The 19,666-nt window shown below is 44.8% G+C and overlaps 1 protein-coding gene across 1 annotated transcript in view; it reads right to left on the bottom strand.

The window, feature by feature from the left end:
• Positions 1 to 2,072: 2,072 nt before the first annotated feature.
• LOC149351352 (nose resistant to fluoxetine protein 6-like) overlaps positions 2,073 to 19,666 on the bottom strand; it is a 39,039-nt gene continuing 21,445 nt past the window's right edge. The window contains exons 5-15 of the mRNA XM_089580697.1: positions 16,457 to 16,548; positions 16,197 to 16,376; positions 13,097 to 13,190; positions 12,286 to 12,372; positions 11,080 to 11,242; positions 10,269 to 10,351; positions 10,015 to 10,137; positions 7,429 to 7,549; positions 6,526 to 6,720; positions 5,374 to 5,511; positions 2,073 to 3,197 (exon numbers count right to left, since the gene is read on the bottom strand). Of these exons, the coding sequence (XP_089436823.1) occupies positions 2,910 to 3,197; positions 5,374 to 5,511; positions 6,526 to 6,720; positions 7,429 to 7,549; positions 10,015 to 10,137; positions 10,269 to 10,351; positions 11,080 to 11,242; positions 12,286 to 12,372; positions 13,097 to 13,190; positions 16,197 to 16,376; positions 16,457 to 16,548 (1,564 nt within the window). The 3' untranslated portion in view covers positions 2,073 to 2,909. The remainder of the gene's footprint in view (positions 3,198 to 5,373; positions 5,512 to 6,525; positions 6,721 to 7,428; positions 7,550 to 10,014; positions 10,138 to 10,268; positions 10,352 to 11,079; positions 11,243 to 12,285; positions 12,373 to 13,096; positions 13,191 to 16,196; positions 16,377 to 16,456; positions 16,549 to 19,666) is intronic.

The following is a 19,666-nucleotide window of genomic DNA, read 5'->3' as shown; positions in this document are numbered from 1 at the left end:
CAAATAAAGAGTATTGTTTAGAAGCCATTTTGGCTGTCTTCCTGCTCTCCGGACTGCAGTCACCACTACGGGACGATATGGAGATATGAACCCCTAATAGCTGCCGCTGTAAAACTTCCTGGGACAGATGCTGAACTAAGACTGAGAGCTCACGGACAAGGTCATATTCGCTTAAAGGTAACTTTTACAAACATCCCGCATTCCTTTTGTCTAAAAGACTGTCACGTCGAAGTTTCCTTATGCACGCGTGACAAGCCGAACTATGGCATCTGCAATTTCGTTCTTGCCAGTATATTAAAAGCATACTAAAGGGTCCGTAACAGCGTGAATCAACAGCATTAATAAGCAAGTTACCTTTAATTTCAACCAACTCTTATTAAGCGGCACAGTTATGTTGTTGCAGCAGCTGGTAGCAGCACTCAGCAGTCGTCGCGGAGTTGGTGCCGGTGGAGCGCACACTCAGACCATAAGGCACACTACTTTATAAAAACACAAAAACACCATAGATTTATGGTTTTTATTGATGATCACAAGTGACCTAAAAAAATACCGCTGTTATTCACAGCCACATGAACCGACCAAGGAAAAGCAGTATTCACAGCTGACTTTATTCGGTGATGAAAATTATTGGTGAAAATACTTTGATGAACCTGTATGACTGCACAGCGCGCGCCAGAGAAAGTAAAGCTTCAAGTCACTGTTACTTCATGCTTTCTTTTCCTCAGAATATGATTTTTCGTGGTATACATATGTCAAACCACGAGATGTTTCTGGGGGAATAAAAAAAACGTCTCCATTAGCGTAATCTGTATGTGTGCTGTTAGAAAGAAAAGTTTAACATTGGCGTGAATTACAGCACAGTGAGTATTTAAAGCAGTGGTGATGTCGCGAAGTATTCATTTTGTTTTGTCCAACGGCCTTTTCACAGAAAAGGGGCAAATGCTTTCACCACTACGCGGGATCCTCACCCTTGTTACCATATATTGTTGAAAGAACTGTACAGAAGGAATCCGCGGTAAAAGCCGCGCGAGGTACCGAGTTTGCCAAAAGTAACCAAGCACTGGGGTCCATGGTAGAGAGGGGGTGTGGTTGATGGTCCTTTGCGATCACAAAAATGAACAAGGGAGGGGAAAACCTCAGTTTGCTTGAGCCAACGTTTCGACAAGGGGACTTGTCTTCGTCTGGGCAAAGCGTTCATCATTGGCAGGGATTAAATAGGGCCTTCGCTCCGAGGAGGAAGGCCCCGGGGGTGGGGAAGGAAAGTGGTGTGAGAGGGGATGCGTATCAGGAAGGGGAGGGAGGTGAACCTTGATTCGTTAAGCTGCAATAGTGGAAAAACTTATACCCGGGGGGTGTGTAATGAACAAAGGCTTTGAAGGGGCTGCGACGGGGGGAGGCGCTGTAGGACCTGAAAAACTCAGATAAGAGGATTAGTCAGCGTGGTACAGGGAAATGAGAAGAAGGCAAACAACATAGGCTGGCACTGGAAGGAGGGGCATTTCCAAGGAAGGACAAGGCAGGGGGGGGGGGGGGGGGAATGGCTCGAGTTCAGAGAAAGCCAAAAAGGTGGGGCGGAGGGGGTAACAGGAATGTAATGGTTTCCGAGAACCTGGAATGTACCTCCAGGTTCTCGGAAACCATGACATTCCTGTTACCCCCTCCGCCCCACCTTTTTGGCTTTCTCTGAACTCGAGCCATTCCCCCCCCCCCCCCCCCCCCCCTGCCTTGTCCTTCCTTGGAAATGCCCCTCCTTCCAGTGCCAGCCTATGTTGTTTGCCTTCTTCTCATTTCCCTGTACCACGCTGACTAATCCTCTTATCTGAGTTTTTCAGGTCCTACAGCGCCTCCCCCCGTCGCAGCCCCTTCAAAGCCTTTGTTCATTACACACCCCCCGGATATAAGTTTTTCCACTATTGCAGCTTAACGAATCAAGGTTCACCTCCCTCCCCTTCCTGACACGCATCCCCTCTCACACCACTTTCCTTCCCCACCCCCGGGGCCTTCTTCCTCGGAGCGAAGGCCCTATTTAATCCCTGCCAATGATGAACGCTTTGCCCAGACGAAGACAAGTCCCCTTGTCGAAACGTTGGCTCAAGCACTGGGGTGCGTTTCTTAGTTGCGTAGCGGAGCACTTACGGCTTCCCTTAAGCACTAAATCTAAGTTAAGGACAAACATTGTTCTCCCCTTTCGAGGCCTTTTGGTCTTCAGGTAAGCGCTAGACTATGTGGTTCAGAAAGCAACCTTGTTGCCTAGTTACTTATGTCAAATACGGTACGTGCCGTAGTGCACAGTGCACGGATCCCACACCGTACATGTAAAGGTCAAGGTAATCGTGTTCACAACTCGTGATCGATCCCTTCGTGCGGATTTTAGCTCGCGGTCCCCAGTATTTACATACATGATGCGAAAATCAATATCTCGAGAACGTAATAATATACAGAGCTTCATAACACGCAATTCTCGTTAACCCATCTTGTAAAATGAAAATAATGAAGTCGCAAAATTAGTTCTGGAAAAGGACAGAAAAGTGGCCGCACATAAATCACATGTTGGCGCCATTTTGTCTGAACCTTCCGTGGTTTCGATGCTGAATTTTGTGCTCTCCTTCGAATCCTATCTCGGGAGCCGAAAACGATAGTGTTGACGTGCGACCGCTTGCTGTCAGTTACTGCACTGAACGTAAATCGTATAGCGGCCTTCTCTTCAGAACCGCAGAGTGGCCACTGGGTAGATCCATCTAGAAAATATATTTACAGTTGTTTAAATACCCCACGCATCGTTAATTCCGCGCCCGCAATGTGCGCATCGAGCACAACTGACATAGTATTCGCGGCTTTTAGTGGGCGCTTGTTCGTTCTGCCTTAAAACCAACTTCGAACAGATCGAAAGCATTTTGTGCACACTGTTCTCAAAGATGGTACGTAACACTGTTGCCAATGCCGCTGGGCGTGATGTTGTTCCCGCTCTCGAGGTCCATAGGTGGCTGGCTCTTCTCGATCATTTCTGTAGTGACAACCCATGGCTTCTCGTTGGGCTGTGTTGTACCGTTCTGAGCTGCTGGCCTCTTTCGTCGGTCGCTTCTTCCGCCGCCCATGAAGATCAGCTTGTCCAGCTGCGCTGTCGGGGCTTCGCAGAATACGAATGCGAGGTAGGCGAGGCAGTAGCTCCACATCAGTATCGCGAAGCACATCGAGACCTGTAAAGCAGAAATGGCATGGCATTATCACTAGAATCTTCAGATACTAGACTAGACGTAGGACACGTTTAGTCGTAGTTAAAGAAACGCATTGGCATAAACGTGCTTGCCGATCTGAATGAAGCGCAGTCATGCCAGAGCGTGGCTATTGATAGATTGCGTTATGTCTCGATACGGCAAGGGGCGCTATCAAAGGCATTAAGCGCGGACGCTGCAGGATCCGGCCATTGCCCTCAAGTCACGCGTTCTTTTCAATTGAAGCACTGAGTGGCAGTCGCTGAGGTCAGGGCAGTAACACAGCAATTTGGGTAACTGGGGCAGGAAGGTGCCCTAATTAATGCATCGTTTTTATTTTCGGTGCGAATCGAAATGGACGCGCTCTTAACTCCGGACCCTGAATACCAGACAAACGGTAGGGCTGCGCAAATGGGACAGGGCAGGTGAAAGAGGAAGGAAAACGACAACGCAGGAATGAACCATGCAACTACTCCGTAAGAACGTTCTACTGAGTCCCATCCCTAGCGCGCGCGCGCGCGGAAGATATTGAATAACCCATGTGACTGTCAGAAGACGATACACAACGCATCGACAAGCATGATTTGGTACGAGCACGCGTGATTTCGATGTGATAACAGTGCGTAACACAAAATATGGTCAGTCAGTGGCGTAATAATAGGACATTTTTTGGAGGGGCGGCATTATGTTTTCTGGGGGCAGGGTGGTTCAATTCCGACAAATTACTTTTTAAACCATTCCCAACGATAAAATTTGGGTGCTGTTATGACAACCAAAACCAGCGTGAAACACCGAACTCTGCAAAAATTTTCCATGAGTGTTTTTTCATGGAACATTTCTCGCTTTAAAAGGGGGAGTGGGGCCAATTATAGATTAAAACTGCGCGACTCATGCGGCGCCTGAGACGCTGCTTGTTCGCAGGGCTGGTCTCGAGTCGCCGAGGCCGGCTACGGCGTCCAGTTTTCTGCTTCATCGTTAAACATATACGCGACGTTGTCCTTATACCTCATGGTTGGAGTTCGAAGGCCATTCGGCGCCGTACCCTCGAATCCGAGATATTTCGTGGCTTTTCGATTACAAGAAGGGCTCGTCTCCGGACGTCCGAACTTTTGCGTCGGTACGAAAAGATGGGCTTGAACCAGGGGACCAAAGTTTAGCGCAAGTGGAAAAGTTTTGCGTCCGCGCTCTAGGTGAGCTCGGCCCTGTTAACCATGAGCAGTAAAGCGTGCAACTAGCGAGATAACGTCGCAAGGGCGCGTAGACTGAGCTACACACAGCCATCTGTAGGACGCCGCTTATCTTCAACCACTGCAACAGATAACCGCCGTTGATAAAAACGAAAGCAAAACAGTTCTATATATTTGACTAAGCAGTTCCAGCTGCCCTGAACAAGCGGGTGTCTGGAAAAGCTTGCTGCTTTTGTTACGTTCACCGGACGTGCATGGTTAGGCATCGCACTTGATTAATAGCATATAACTCGAGGCACGAGTGTCTCCGGTTGCCGTCCCGGTTAGCTCAGTTGGTGGAGCTACTGCTCCGGTGTAGCGGTGGTCCCAAGTTCGAACCCCGGACCAGGACGAATTTTTCTTTAACTACGAAGTTTCTGAGGGCGCTTGGGTGGATGCCAATGAGTAATTACTCCCTTATTACAAATTTACTCCACCTTGGGGGTTTCCCCTAAACATTTGACCAACAGTGTCTTCGGTCTGTCGAAGCCACAGAGAGTGCGCGTCTAGTGCCGTAGCAGCATTGTACTACCACGATGGAAAGAAACGCGAACAGCGCGGCGCCTACGCTCACCGCTGTTAGAATTTCTTTCGATGGCGCTTTTACCTGGGTGGTAAGAAAAAGACGTTAGAGTCGGTCTAGACTGCATCACGAACAACTCTAGCATCTTCTTGCAACCAGCGAAGTTAAAGCGTGGTAAAAGAAATGCAAACAGCGGAGCGCGTAGGCTCCGCTCTGTTCGCGTTTCTTTCCATCGTGATAGTACGTAGTGGATGGACTGTGCCATTAAGGAAAAGACTGACCGCACCACACTCATCAGACTCTTTTCTTTCTTATTTTTTTGAAAGTGGGATGATGGGGCGCATAAAATAAAATAGGCTTAGTTCCACCACTCCCGAAGTTTAGAAAAAAAACAACAGCGATTTCTGCTTACCAGCGTGAAATGAGAGTACAAGATCCGTTCTCTTGAAATGTGGAGGACCAGGAGAATGAATGGAGCATGAATGAGGTATACTCCGAACGTCAGTCTGCTTAGGGGCACAAAAGCATTCCAAGAAAGGAAGCTATTCAGGTATCCTGGAAAAGAAAAAAAAAGGCACCAAGTTGAAAGATTACCGGAAATACCAACTACGAAAGATTCACCTCTTAGTATTTTCGAGTGCTTTTAACACGTAGCTCTTAAGACTTGTGTGCTGAGAAGACTGTGCATGCTAAGATTCATACAAGGACTCGGATGTAATTCGGGACGAAATCTATTCATGATTTGCGCACCTCTTGAACTGCATGGACATTCTCAGTCTAGAATTAGTAGGTGTTAGTGGTATGAAAAGCACGAATTCTGGCGTGGTTATCCCGTTAGAGTTAATGAATATTCGTGGTCGTCTTTCCTTCTTGCTGCTTAACTGTTGTGCGTAAAATATCTGTTCTACGGAAACATAGCGGAGCCACACATACTGTTTGGCTTCGTATGGCAACTGACAGGCTAACAACGCCTTATATTAGAAGTAAAAACAGCAATAATATGAACCACGTTTACAGTTAATTTGGAGAACTTGATATACTGGTGGGGGCAGGGCTCTGTTTAGGGTTCATTAGACAACAGAAGAGCAACGCACAGATATCACTAACAACTAGCCCAAAGAAAGTGAAAAGCACTACTCCTGTTCACAACGTATAGAAGCCCAACGGGGAGTATTTGTAAAGACGAGTTTGCGGCATGCGCACATTTGACGAACCATGAGAAAGTCGTTGCTTCGTCTGGTGCCAAGCACACAGAGGGTGCTCAATGGTGAAGACGGGCACGACCTGTGATAAGGGCTAGGAGCAGCTTTATGAGCTTTATTATCGGCAGTGTACAGAGGAAAAGGGTCACGCAGAGAAGTGAGAATTAGCATCGGCCGTCCACGCGTGTTCAGAATTTCCTTCGTAAAAAAACAGGAAGAGAACCCCGATAAGGGCCCAGTGAATGTTTCGACCTGACAGCATTGTTCTTTAGTTTTCATTAGTAAATGTACACGGTCTAAAAACAAGCAAATAAGTAGCAAATTTTGCGTATACCGAGCAGTATATAAAAGTGCAAAAATAGCTTGCCTCCACGGCCCGTGGCGCAAGTAAGTGTTATCCAGAGGAGGAGGAGCGACCACAATATCCGGTCGAAGAACGCCATGCAGATGTTTCCAAAGTCGGAGGTTGGATTTCTCTCCATGTACCACGGGTACTTGCCGAAGATGCAGCACACACCACAGCCAGCAGCGCCGAGCCAGGCGACTGCCTGCGCTATCTGGAAATAAAAGAGCGATATGTGGTTACTATGGCGCCCGCCTTTCTAGGCATAACCTTCATCGTGGGAATGTTATTAAAGCCTGTAATTGGGTTGTTTTAACAACCAGCAAGAACTGTGCACAGAATGCACTGTACACATGTATAATTAATTACAAACTCCACTGAGGAATTTAAAGTAAGAATATTATGAAAACTCTGCCGTTAGAGGTGTAACTTGGCCCTAAAATAAAAAGGACAAAGCAGAACACGTGCGACAAAAGGCTTAAAACAGTGTTATATACACAAGGAAAAACATGCTAAAACCTTATTGTGAAACTTTCCATGGAAAGGATGTTTCGTAGCGTCGAAGTTCGAGTAGCCTGACACTTGGCTGCCAGTATAAGACATATACCTGACTCCGGCATGTGTCTTCGTCAAAGTGATGGTCTAGAGACCATAAAAATCTTTTTTTTTGTGCCTGACGTCGTAACTAGAGACTGGAACACAAGACACATATTCACGCTGAAGAACAAATTATTAATATTAAAACATGCATAGAGCTACGACGTGACATTTACTTGAATCCTCGTGAGCTTATTCTTGGCTGTGCACGCGTTCGACGGACGCCCGTAACACTGAGTTCATGTGCTTGTGTTCTGCCACGGCTGGAGAAAAAATTCGCAACCTTGAAATGTACTCCCACGTATTGCTAAACGTGTCCGCTCACCTTCGGCACTTTCACATCCCTGAAGTCTTGCAGCAGAAAGAATGCAATGCATCCAGAAAAGTAGCATACCGAGTGGTAGAAGGGCAGGAAGTAGAAGTTATTGAGGGTGTCTTCTAGTATGCTGGAAGAAAGGCACACATCGCATTATGGTCATGGCAAATTTTGCGAGCTCACGTATAATGTAAAAAGAGCATTTCTCTCTCTCTCTCTCTTCGTGCGAATAAACGTAGTCCAAATTCTTGTGGCACTACGAAAAATACTCGCGGTGCTTACAGTAAGAGTACTGGAAAGTTGTTCCTGGATAGAAATTGCTTGATGTTGTGCACGACCGAGACAATATTTCCTGCTCGTAACGAATGGTTGCGAATTTTGCTCTGGCCGGCGCGGTCACGTAGACGTGTAAGTACATAAGTGCCTCGCGCACGTGTGGCGGCGCGTCGTACACGTACGCGTACTTGGTATGAAAAACACGTTTTTGCTCGAAGATGCCAGCGGTTTTAGTCACTTTCCTTACCTCGGGTTTCCTTTAGAAGGCTGTAAACAAACGAAGAGAGCCCTTTACAAGGCTATAAAGTGAAATATAATGTCTAATGTTCTAGCCAAATGCCCGCTTTAAATATAACTGCACGACGGCTGTCTGTGAAGCCCTCCTCTGCGGTGGCCGCCGGCCCTCGACTGGCAGGTTTACTTCTGAACATGGGCTAAAAAAATGCAAACGTTATTATATTTCCAACACTACTGAAAAGTCTTATACGTCAGTATCGTCAATGAAAGCGGTGTGGTGATGCGATGAGCACGCTTCAGTGCGCGAGTTAACGAAAAATGGGTGACCGGACACAATTTCATCTCGCTTCATTTCACAAAATACACTTCCAGCTCCAGAAGGCGCCTGTAAAGCATATTCTGCGTCATTTTTAGTGAAGTAGTACTTCACTTGAGCCCGCTGATGTTCCATTTGAGGAATTTTATCCTTTTCAGGAAATTTGACGAGTAAAATTTGGCGAAAGAGATTTTTTTACTGAGTTTCAGGGAATTTTAAGAGCCAAAATTGTTTCACTTTTTCTAAATTGTCAGAGTTCTTGAGCTGCTGCAGGAGAGGGCGTCTCGAAACCGGGAATCGTGGGCCTAGCTAAGAGAATTTTCAATTACCGCGTGGAAGGTCACTGCTTGCGCCTTTCATGTTGGACATAAAGAATTTAGGGCACATGTGCTGAAATGCGCGCTATCACAGAGTGTTCCTAATAGTGGTTTCATACACGAAGAATTATATATATATATATATATATATATATATATATATATATATATATATATATATATATATATATATATATATATATATATATATATATATATATATATATATATATATATATATATATATATGGTTTGGTTTATGGGGTTTAACGTCCCAAAGCGACTAAGGCTATGAGAGACGCCGTAGTGGAGGGCTCCGGAAATTTCGACCACCTGGGGTTCTTTAACGTGCACTGACATCGCACAGTACACGGGCCTCTAGAATTTCTCCTCCAAAGAAATTCCAGCCGCCGCGGCCGGGATCGAACCCGCGTCTTTCGGGTCAGCAGCCGAGCACCATAACCGCTGAGCCACCGCGGCGGCATATATATATATATATATATATATATATATATATCGTGGCCGGGAATCGTGGGCCTAGCTAAGAGAATTTTCAATTACCGCGTGGAAGGTCACTGCTTGCGCCTTTCATGTTGGACATAAAGAATTTAGGGCACATGTGCTGAAATGCGCGCTATCACAGAGTGTTCCTAGTAGTGGTTTCATACACGAAGAATTATATATATATATATATATATATATATATATATATATATATATATATATATATATATATATATATATATATTGATTGTGCGTTGTCTGTACACGTTAATAAACCTCAGGGGATCAAATTATCCGGAGCCCTCCCCTAAGGCGTCCCTCGTCGCCTGAATCGCTTTGGGATGCTAAATCCCACAAACCATCCACCAAATAAAAAACGGCTCTATTTGCTCAATTTTTTTTCTGTCCTGGTGGCTCAGCAAGAACATAAATTTAGGGCTTCAATGTCGCGTAGGTAAAATTTGGGTTTTGTTCCACATGTATGTAATGAGACAAACGCTAGTCGGGCCACCACCATTGGAATTGTCACAGGCTGAGTGGGATGACCATTGAATGTTATGCGTTGGTGCTGGTGACGCCTCACTGTTTTTCAAATTGCGGGAGGTCGAACAGCGAGCTCAAGTTTTTTTTAGTGGTTATTCTCCTAGAAGTTCCTGATAAGTATTCTTTCCGCGATGAGTTCGGACATTTATAAGTGATCGTCAGTTTTTTGCAGACTTTCTATAGAACATAATACTTCTTGGCCATGTAACAGAATAAACTTAGGCCTAACCTTACAAGTGTGCACTGGGGGCTGAAATAGCAACCGTGGTGTAGTATTTTTTTGATCTCGCAGTTCATGCAGAGGACTGTGTTCGTGAAACGCGAGCGCCGAAGAGAGTGTTTCTCTTAAAAACATTCATTGTGTGGCAAAAAAAAAAATCAAGATCACAATTCACCACTTACGACATCGACTGCGTGACGACAACCACAAAAGGCGTGACGTGGGTTCCCGTGATTTGCCACGCTGCAATTGCGGAGCCCACAATAGAAAGCACGACGAACACGGCGATGGCCCACTTTCTTCGGCTGCATGGAAAGAGAATGAGCAAAAGTGTAAGAATTAGCATGTGAATTCTGTATTGTTCAGTTAGGCTCGGTTAGGTCTGTTTGAATACTGGAGGAAGCCCCCATGGGATGGGCGTTTCAATGAGACTCACTTTTTTAAGATCATGACAATCGGAAGAGTTACAAGAAACAGCTGGAAGTCGACCGAAAGGTACCACAGGTGCACCAGTATTGTCTGGAAAAAATTATAAAGAGAATCGTAAGAGTAATGTTTCATCATTCCAATGAGTGAAGCACTGATATTGCTGCTTTTTGCTTTGCTTGTTGGCTGTTCCTGTTTCCCTGTTCCTGTCGTTCCATTGTTCTTTTCTACTGCTCGTAGTTATTCGTTTCCCGCTATAATGCTGCCGCGCTGCCGGCTGTTTTGTAAATAAAAAATAAACAAAAACCTTTTGAGGCAATCTATGCGCTGCTGACGGGTTTCGTTTCGTGTGGGTGTTTGACGTCCCAAAGCGCCAGAGGCTATGAGAGACGCCGTAGTGAAGGGCCCCGGAAATTTCGACCACCTGGGGTTCTTTGACGTGCACTGACATCGCACAGTACACGGGCCTCTCGAATTTTGCCTCCATCGAAATTCGACCACCGTCGCCGGGATCGAACCCTCGTATTTCGGGTCAGCAGATGACCCAGTCGCCCAGTCACCCTTTGAAACACGTTATACGGTTTTGCGAAGTGAGAAAACTTGCTCCGGATCGCTGATGGAAATGCGCCATTTGTAACTGCCGCTATAGAAAAGCTATCGAGCCTTCCGACCAGTTACGGTGTTTTTCATCACTAACCCTACAAAGCAGATTTTTAGGCTGTCAACTAACGGCTCGTAAAGCATCCAATAGAACCACAACTCTGTACAACAATAACGTAAACAAAATTACAAATATTTAATGGAGTTTTCGGGGTACTTACGAAAGCACCTTTCTTGTAGTTTTGCACTTGAAGCAGGATGTCCAGCCACAGCCTGTCCATTTCGCCATAGAACCGGTCAAAAAATCCTTTTGCGTCCGGTCCGGACGTCATCACTGGTAGCAGGTACATGCACATGAGCACGAAGAACACTGGCACCATAGTCCTGAAAGGGTCCCAAATAAAGAACGGTCTGCCGCTAAAAACTTCCTGCATCGGTTCAACTTCAACCCTACTTCAAGTTAACTGACATTTAACTAAACAAAGATAAGGCACAACGAACATACGTGTAAAGTACACAATGAAGTCCCATAGTGACACACTTGAGTGAATTGTCTAAAGCAGTTGTACAAATTACAGTGAAACAGTAGTGCGAACTTGTTAAAACTGATTAGCAGCGAGTAAAATGTAGTGCAAAGTTGAGACAACAAATACAGCATATGGAATTACGTTCAAATGCTCTGAGCTATACTATGGCAGATAAAATACAACATTGCTCGCCTGATTTTCAAACACCACACGACAAGAAAAGAGAAAGGGAACATGAAACACAGTAGAGCGCTACAAAAGCAAAGTTCATCTAAAATTCTCGGACACATTGCAATTGTAGTACAGCAGAAATGCAATACGAAATAGCCATAAAGGCTGAGAGGTGAATTACCATAATGTACATTTGAACGAGTTCAGCTTATATTTAGAAAAGAAAGGCGAAGATGAGGCCGATTGAGCTGGAAATTTTACACTGCTCCAAGCGTTGATAATGGAAAGCGCAAATGTTCGAGTACTATCATTACTACTCTGAAGCAGATACTTTTAAATAAGAACCATGCATGGTTGGTAAATTAATACTTGTATGTGAATGAAATAAAGAAGATTACGGTTCTTAATTTCAAAATATGTAAAAAACAGCGACGTTAAAAGCAATTAGCGCACGTAACGAAAGGATTTTGAGCTGTTTACAGATGGTCGTACTGTCGGTATTTCTAGGGCTTCATGTAATAGTGGAAATGGCGTGGTTGCGCATGTGTTCAATATATGCGAAATGGCTATTATTAGCTAGCCTCCAAGGAGAAACGCAAGTTAAGATAGCCAAGAATTAGTGCATGATATAGTAAAACAAGGGCGAGCTAACAGATATATCGGCAAAGGGTTCGCCGAAATCTTACGCTTCTTTCGGAAGGAAACGAAGTCAGCGAAGGAGCAGCTCACCTTATAAATCTCCGGATGACTGCGAATATAAACACAATAGCAGCAGGTCTTTTCTGTTTCGATATGGCATGGCACATGAGATACGCGCTGCAAAGAATCAGACATCATACATAAGCTACGGGACTAGTGTTTTTTATGAATAAATCACACGAAAGATTAAAACTTATGGCACAAAAATGTCATGAAATATCACAAGAGCTCATAGTGGCGGAGAGCCCATGGTTCGGAAAAAGGAGTTTCAGGTAAAGACAGCGAAGTTAATCGTACAGTAGACCTAATGAAGAGTGAAAAATAATGAAAAGAACCGACTTAAAACAAATGAAGAATGCTGCTCATGCGCTAAGAAAGCTAGCGCTAGCAGCGAAAAACACGCCTACCTTTGCGGCGTCTTAAAGTCTCTCTGATTATGACCATAGGACATGCCGAATTTGTGAGCGCTAACACATGATCAGACTGCCAATTTGGACTTTTTTTTCGCGTGTCGTTGCTGTGCGCCTTCAGTTAATATATTCTTACTGTTTTTAGAGAATGATAATGTTTTCTATCGGAAAGATTTCGCTGCATGCAGCATTGGCTATAATGGCGACATTGGCGAGGAGCAAACCAACCACAGTTCCCCATAGATCCCGTTTGCATGTGATGTTTGCATAGGTCATACGGGCTTAAGGATGAAGGAAAGAACTGTGCGCTGATGTTGAACGCCTTTGAAATATCCAGGAGAGGATGCTCATTGAGGTCGGTCTCATCTATGTCATAGAAACTGCAGAGATATTTCAGCGAAGACAGTGATTGATTGAAGAATACGACGTACCTGAGGAAGAAAAACGTGTCCACTGCAACATAGGCTGCTGGAACAATTAAACTCTGGATGTGCTCCGCCATGATCAAGTTATTTAGCAGCCGAGCTGCAAAAAGAAAAGAGAGTAGGGTTACTATTCACAGCTCAAACCGCATGAGTATTCGTTGTGCATGCTGCTCGATTTCCCTTTGTTTAAAAGCAGGACCAAACGAAACAAACACACCCAGTAAACATTTTCGCATCAGCTGGTAAAACTATTTATGCTTAGGCTTCTGAGGGGCATCCCGGGAAATGTTCACCATTCTGGTGCTTTCTAATGTAATCGAAAGCGGAATAACTGAAGGACGCTTCACGTTCCTTGGCACTTTTCCAAATGACGCAGGGGCAAGGCCGCAATGAATTCTTCTGCAGAGAGTATGTTTATATCTCTACGAAATGTATGACGTCGCCGGCCTGGGCGATCAGCCAACACCACCACTTGTAGCTTCGAGAGCCCACTCTCGTTTCTTTCAGCGCATGTGATGCAATCGCCGTCGAGGCCGCAAGTTCGAATTTGAACAGCATTTAGGCTGCGTATTAAGTTGCACGTGAACAAAAAAGAAGTGAAAAATATTTCCTTGCGACTGCGCTAAAATCGGAATTGTACGCAGCAGCTTCTTGTACGCGTATACGACTAAGATTGTGGTCGAAGTAATATAAGAGCGCGGACAACGCAGACAAGAACGGCCACCACGAGGGACGAATTTTAACCTCTGTTCGAACATATTAATATGTATGTGTGCGGAACTCAATCACTTGAGCTTCGTCAACTAAAACTGGTCACATGGAAACACTGAGTACGTGACCTCCGCAACCGGCAACTTCCCTCAAAGGAAGAGCGACAGTCTTCGGTCACTAACTTGAAGCCACCTCATACCTAACCTAGTTTCCGAAGCATCTATAGACAGAACACTAATGCACTGGTCATTCAGCACAAGTGGCTTAGTCCACTAGTTCGATTATCTCAAGAATAAGTTTTGGCTTCGGCGGCTTAAAACTGAGTTGCGCGCACAATCCGCTCAACAGCTCCAGTCTCGAAAGTGGAACCCCAAGTGGTATCAGACAGTGTTGAGACCCTGCTCAAAGGCACTACATTTGGTAGCCACATCGAATAGCGTCGTCAGCGTAGAAAACCTGAGGGTGTGTGCAGTATTCCGTGACTCAGTCTAAGACGACACATCGGGCTCCATCTCGGGGAAGCTCACTTGTGAAAAGCGACATAAAACTGTCGCTGACATCGAAGTAGCTACGAAACCGATGACGGCACAGCGAGCAATTTAACCTCTGCTACGTCCCAGGAGATGAAGCACATAAGCAGCAATGTGGCTTTCGGTTTTGTAGTCTTTAATGTGCTTTAAGTTAGCTCGGGCGCTTGTGGTCTTTAATGTGCCAGAATGCCAATACAAATGATTTTATCCACTGTGAAGCAGCGATAGTGCTCATTATCGTCGTGTCTTGAGAATAATAAAAAATAAACTTTATTAAAATGTAAAGGCTTTGTGAGAGACCATCTGTCCAGTATCTATTCCTCGCAATTTTTTCTTGGGACAGTTGCAATACTTGCTTTATATGTGTCAGTAAAATTATTTGGTCTGAAAAAGGGCAGATGTGTGATAGATTTCGTGAGCACAATCATAGTTTCCGTACGGTCATCGTATTCAATAGCATATGATGACGCTCAAGCCAGTATCAGCTTGAGTGATGGTTCCTGTAAAATGTTTTCGTCCATCGCTCAACAATTCAATACTATAGAAAGACCGATGAATGTCGCTGCCACCATTTCGAACCTTATTAACAAAATCCGTTCATTCCTTCGCACTGTCTTGTCCTTTAACGTTTATAATTTGGCGCTTACAATGAAGAATTAATGCTGAATACATGTCCAACATTCTCGGATAAAAATTTTGAAGATTGAAAAATTGTAAGATACTGTTATGGAAATATTGAAGGTAATGGTTCATTCTTCCGATATGTAGCAAAATCTTTCTTTTAAAGTGTTTCCATTCGAACAGTTAAGACTGCCATAGAAAACCAAGGGGAGCGCATGTGACGATAGAAAAAACGTTAATAGAAAAAAATGAAAGACTGCCGTCGGGTGATCTGCACATATATTAATTGTTATAATGAAATATTACATTATATGAAAAAAATTGCATTCATAAACGGTTTCCCGCTCAAAAATGCTTTTGTCCAGAATTGTTGGGTATGAACGCGGCCACTCGAATGAGGGACCTTGCGATGATCATTATGCAAGACAGTCACTACTGCTTGTATGCAAAAAGTTTTAATTGAACGGTTTCGGTTCGCTGTTGCAATGTGGTTAGTTTCTGATTTTGTAGGTCACGTAATCGGGTTCTCGCGTGTTGGGTTTGTTTGTTCAACGTTACAGAAATATATGGTTGAACAAAATATGAATCCAAAACGCACGATGACTCCTGAATCACGTTTTGGAGAGTAATAAATATATTGTCCATAGTTGCATGCTCTGTGAGCAAGTATAAAGAGCGCTAAAGTATGTTTCTTTTTGCGTACGAAAGTGTTCCTTGCAGGTATAGTAATAGCTCTTCCCCTTAATAGGTAATGACCTATCTCAGTATACGTATATTGTTATTACTTTGGAGGCCCATTCAGTTAAGTTATTAAGTACATGAATGTGTGATTTCTGGTAAGCTGGACTATTTGGTTGTTGTCACATATCGCCTAGTCCAAGAAAGCAAGAAAGGGCTCCAGGGGCTGAGCAAGCTAGCCATAGCAGTATTTTGTATTGCAATTTTCTTTTATCCAAAATATTGTTGTTAATTGATGCAATAAAAAGACTAGTCGCGCTTTTTAAACGTTCAAACCAACCAGCTATTAGGAGGGCTGCGTTTATATCTTTACAAAAGAATCAAAATCCTCTGAACTTGCTGCCAGAGCACAAAAAAGCACGGCTTCTGACTGAATGGCAGAAAGTGCATTGTTGTCTGTTTCAGATAAGGCTATTAGACTTTAGTGGCAGAAAGGCAGGGAAACCATATGATATTGTTTTACTCGTGATATACGGCCGCAAAAATGAAAAAAAATAATAACTTACACCACGTCGGCGAAATAGCTCCGTAGCAATGACCTAGCACAATCCATACTAAGCTGAAGAAACGGAGCCCGTGGAAGAAACGAAGAATGTAGGCGTCGGAGCTCTTGTCCGTGACTGTTTGGAGCAATGTCTTTGTGTTTGAGATCAGAGAAAATGCCTTGAGCAACCGCACCAAAATCCCTGCAACAGAAAAAAAAGGCGTTGTTTTTCTTCCTCACACTATTTGGCTAGTATTAAGAATGTGCAGATTCTTCCCTCACCACATACTGCATTTCTTTCTGAGCTTGAGGGCACACAGATATCAGTGATGGTTCCAAACACCAGTAACGCTGCGAGAACACCAATGGTTATACTGAAAAGAAAAAATATAATAGAGTAAATAAAACTAAAAGAAAAGCAGTGCAATACTCAGAGCGAAAGAATAAAGCAAAGACTGTGAAACAAGAACCTGGTCGTAACTTCGTTCAGTAGCGTTGGGCTTACGGCTTACGGGTAGAAACGTTTTTAATCTCCGCTCCGCTAGCATGTGTCGCATCTGTGGTATCAAGGAAACTGAGGCCGGGGGTAAATCCATTTCGATTTCCTTCATCCGCTTATTCTTTTTGCCCCCAGCGTTCGAAGCTGCTGGTAAATGTACTCCAAAGATTGCGAAGATAAGGATAGCATAAATGCATAAGAGATCATTTGCATCTTCGTCGGCGTTCCTAATGCTCGCATGCAGACAGTTGACGCATGAAGTGCTACTGAGAAACGCCAAATTGCCGTAATAACCCAACAAGCCCTTCAGCTCTTTTCAATGTCATGTCGCAGTGCCATGAGAGGGGACTGCATACGAAGATCGTGCAAATCGTCACTGCGAAACAGTCCATACTGCGACATTTTCGGGAGCACAGTGCTACTAAGTTGAATGCTTTATGTGGCCCATTAGCAGCGAAATCCGGGGTCGTTGTCAGCGTCCAGGAAAAGTGGTCCAGAAAGCCCCCAATCACATCATCAGCAAAGAAAAAAATGGCTGAGGCTTAGCTAAGGTTAAGCCTAGTCAGATGCGAAGCATATTGATGGCTAGGCTTGGTAATACATGGCTTTCCTTGGTTGAATACTTGGTCATTTTAATACAACCACTAGAAGTGTAGCAAGGAATGCCGTGGCAGCTATATACGGGATCGTCGGTGAATTCATTGCAGAGTGTACAACCGCTGCCCCAGCACCGGCTACAGCAGCATTCTTGGCACCCATGGAAAGAACGTTGTCGCCGAGCTGCATATTAAGCACGCCGCTTAGCCAGACGTTCATCCCGCTCTTCATCGGTCTCTGTGGCACGCTGAAGCTTTCGCTTCTCGTTCAAATCAGCCCTGTTTCTAGGCGGCATCCCAACACCTGGCCGCCTCGTAAGTGCCCGGAGAGCGAGGCAAGCTCAGCTTTATACCGCTGCTGTAGCGTCACGTGGTCAGCCGCCGCGCCTCTGATGTGGAGCCTCCACCGCCGCGGCCGACCGCGCGAGCCGGCAGCCCATCTCTCCTCTGCTGTGACGTCATGTTGTCACGTGGTCAGCCGCCGCGCCTCTGATGTGGAGCCTCCACCGCCGCGCCCGACCGCGCGAGCCGGCAGCCCATCTCTCCTCTGCTGTGACGTCATGTTGTCACATGGTGTCACGTGGTCACGCTAAAGGTCAATGGTAGCTCCACCGCCGCGCTCGACGGGCTGTAGTGTAGCTCTAGTAATATGCTTCGCATAAAAATGCCTCCCGAAGGTGCCGGGGATTGAACCAAATACCTTCAAGATTGCGAGGCAAGCACGCAAATCATAGGCCACAAAAACGGGTTGCGTTTTAGGGAACAGAGGTGAACTAGTGTATGCATTACTTTACGAGTGTATGCTAATGGGTACGTGTCTCATTAGAAAGGAAATAAAAAAAATTAATGATATCGTTTACAAAGCACGTCAGTCATTGCTGTCAGTAAATTTTTTTATCGATGATCTGTTCTTCAACTTCTTGTGTTGAAGCTAGGCTTCGCGAGACTGCGCAGGATTGTGCCTCCGACATCGCTCAGCGCTTCAATCAATAGCGTTTGTTCTATATTTCCGATGGCATTGACCAAAACCATTACATGCGCGTTAGCACATACAGTCGGAAGAACGTGAAAACATCTCTATTCGTTACCGCGACATGTAGAGAACAAGCAGTACGTATGAGGTTCATCAACTATAATGGGCTAAAAAAGTGTTATGCTTGGCGCTCTTGTGTCGCGCGTAGAGCAACCATTTAATGATTACCTTACGTATGTTTATAATAAATACTGCGGCCAATCTCAGTGGGTATGCCTTTCAAAATCTAGGCTTGGTTGGCATCATGAGCAGCTGTGGGACATCTCTTTGCGGCCGAAAAAAAAAATGCCGCGTTCTGTAACCTAACCTTCTTCAACCGTTAAATCTTTACACAAATTTTGGCTGATATATATATATATATATATATATATATATATATATATATATATATATATATATATATATATAGATATATATATATATATTGCGTCTGGATAAAAAGCGCGAGTAACGTTTGCGTAAAAAGTGCATACAGACTGCTGACATTTCCTTCTTCCCGTAGAAACGTCACAGAAAAAGTAAAAATTCTGCATTACTCGTTCATCGAAGCGTAAAATGAGGCTCCTTTATTATAAGCCTATGTACTCTTCTCGAGGAAGACAAGAACGCGAGAGCATCAACGCATGCTTGAAAACGAGCGTGTTTAGGCCAAAGACGCAAAAATAGTAGTATGGTGTGTTTCTGATTACGACGCTGGATGGTTTCCCACAGAAAGCCTACCAAGGCATTACGACCTTTCACCAAGCCGTCGAAATCCCTGAATTATTTTCTGCGTCTTTGACGATGTTGCAGTGCGCGTGTTTTATGTGTTGACGACTCAAACATTTGTTCTTGACCTGGCCGCGCTTTTCTCATTAATGGCGACGTGCCCAGACAAACAACCGGACCGACAAGAACTTCAAGGAAGCGCAAAAAGGAAAAGGTTGCACGGTTGCCCGAGGCGAGTTGCTTCAAGGACGTTTGGCGAAACCATAACACCTGCAAGCGTATAGAATGGGCTGCCTGGTATATATGCGTTGCTGCTGATCTATTTTGTCGAGCGTAAAGCAGAAGCACGCAGGCGAGCATAGAGGGCCAATATGCGCAGAAAAAGTGAGCCGAATGGCATCTCGTGATCAGTGGAAGCATCTCCTGGGGTCGTATTTTGCAACGATTCATTTCCCAACCCATTCTTCTGCACCGTTATCATTGGCAGCTGCCGCTTCGGGTGTCGAGGTTGATAGGCAGGGTGCGTCGTCGTTCCCCGGCTCCGGTAAGCTATAGACGCTTTACAGCACCGTATCATGAAGGCTGCCTTCTTCGATCACGTGATCACGTCGCCATTACACGCCTCTTGACTGCTCGTCGCGCGCCTCGTTGCGAAG

This window comes from Amblyomma mixtum, chromosome 3 (assembly GCF_055824585.1).
Source record: "Amblyomma mixtum isolate Tamu chromosome 3, ASM5582458v1, whole genome shotgun sequence".
NCBI classification, from domain to species: domain Eukaryota; kingdom Metazoa; phylum Arthropoda; class Arachnida; order Ixodida; family Ixodidae; genus Amblyomma; species Amblyomma mixtum.
Note: the sequence above shows the minus strand (reverse complement) of the source record. Positions and strands in the feature narration are given on the sequence as shown.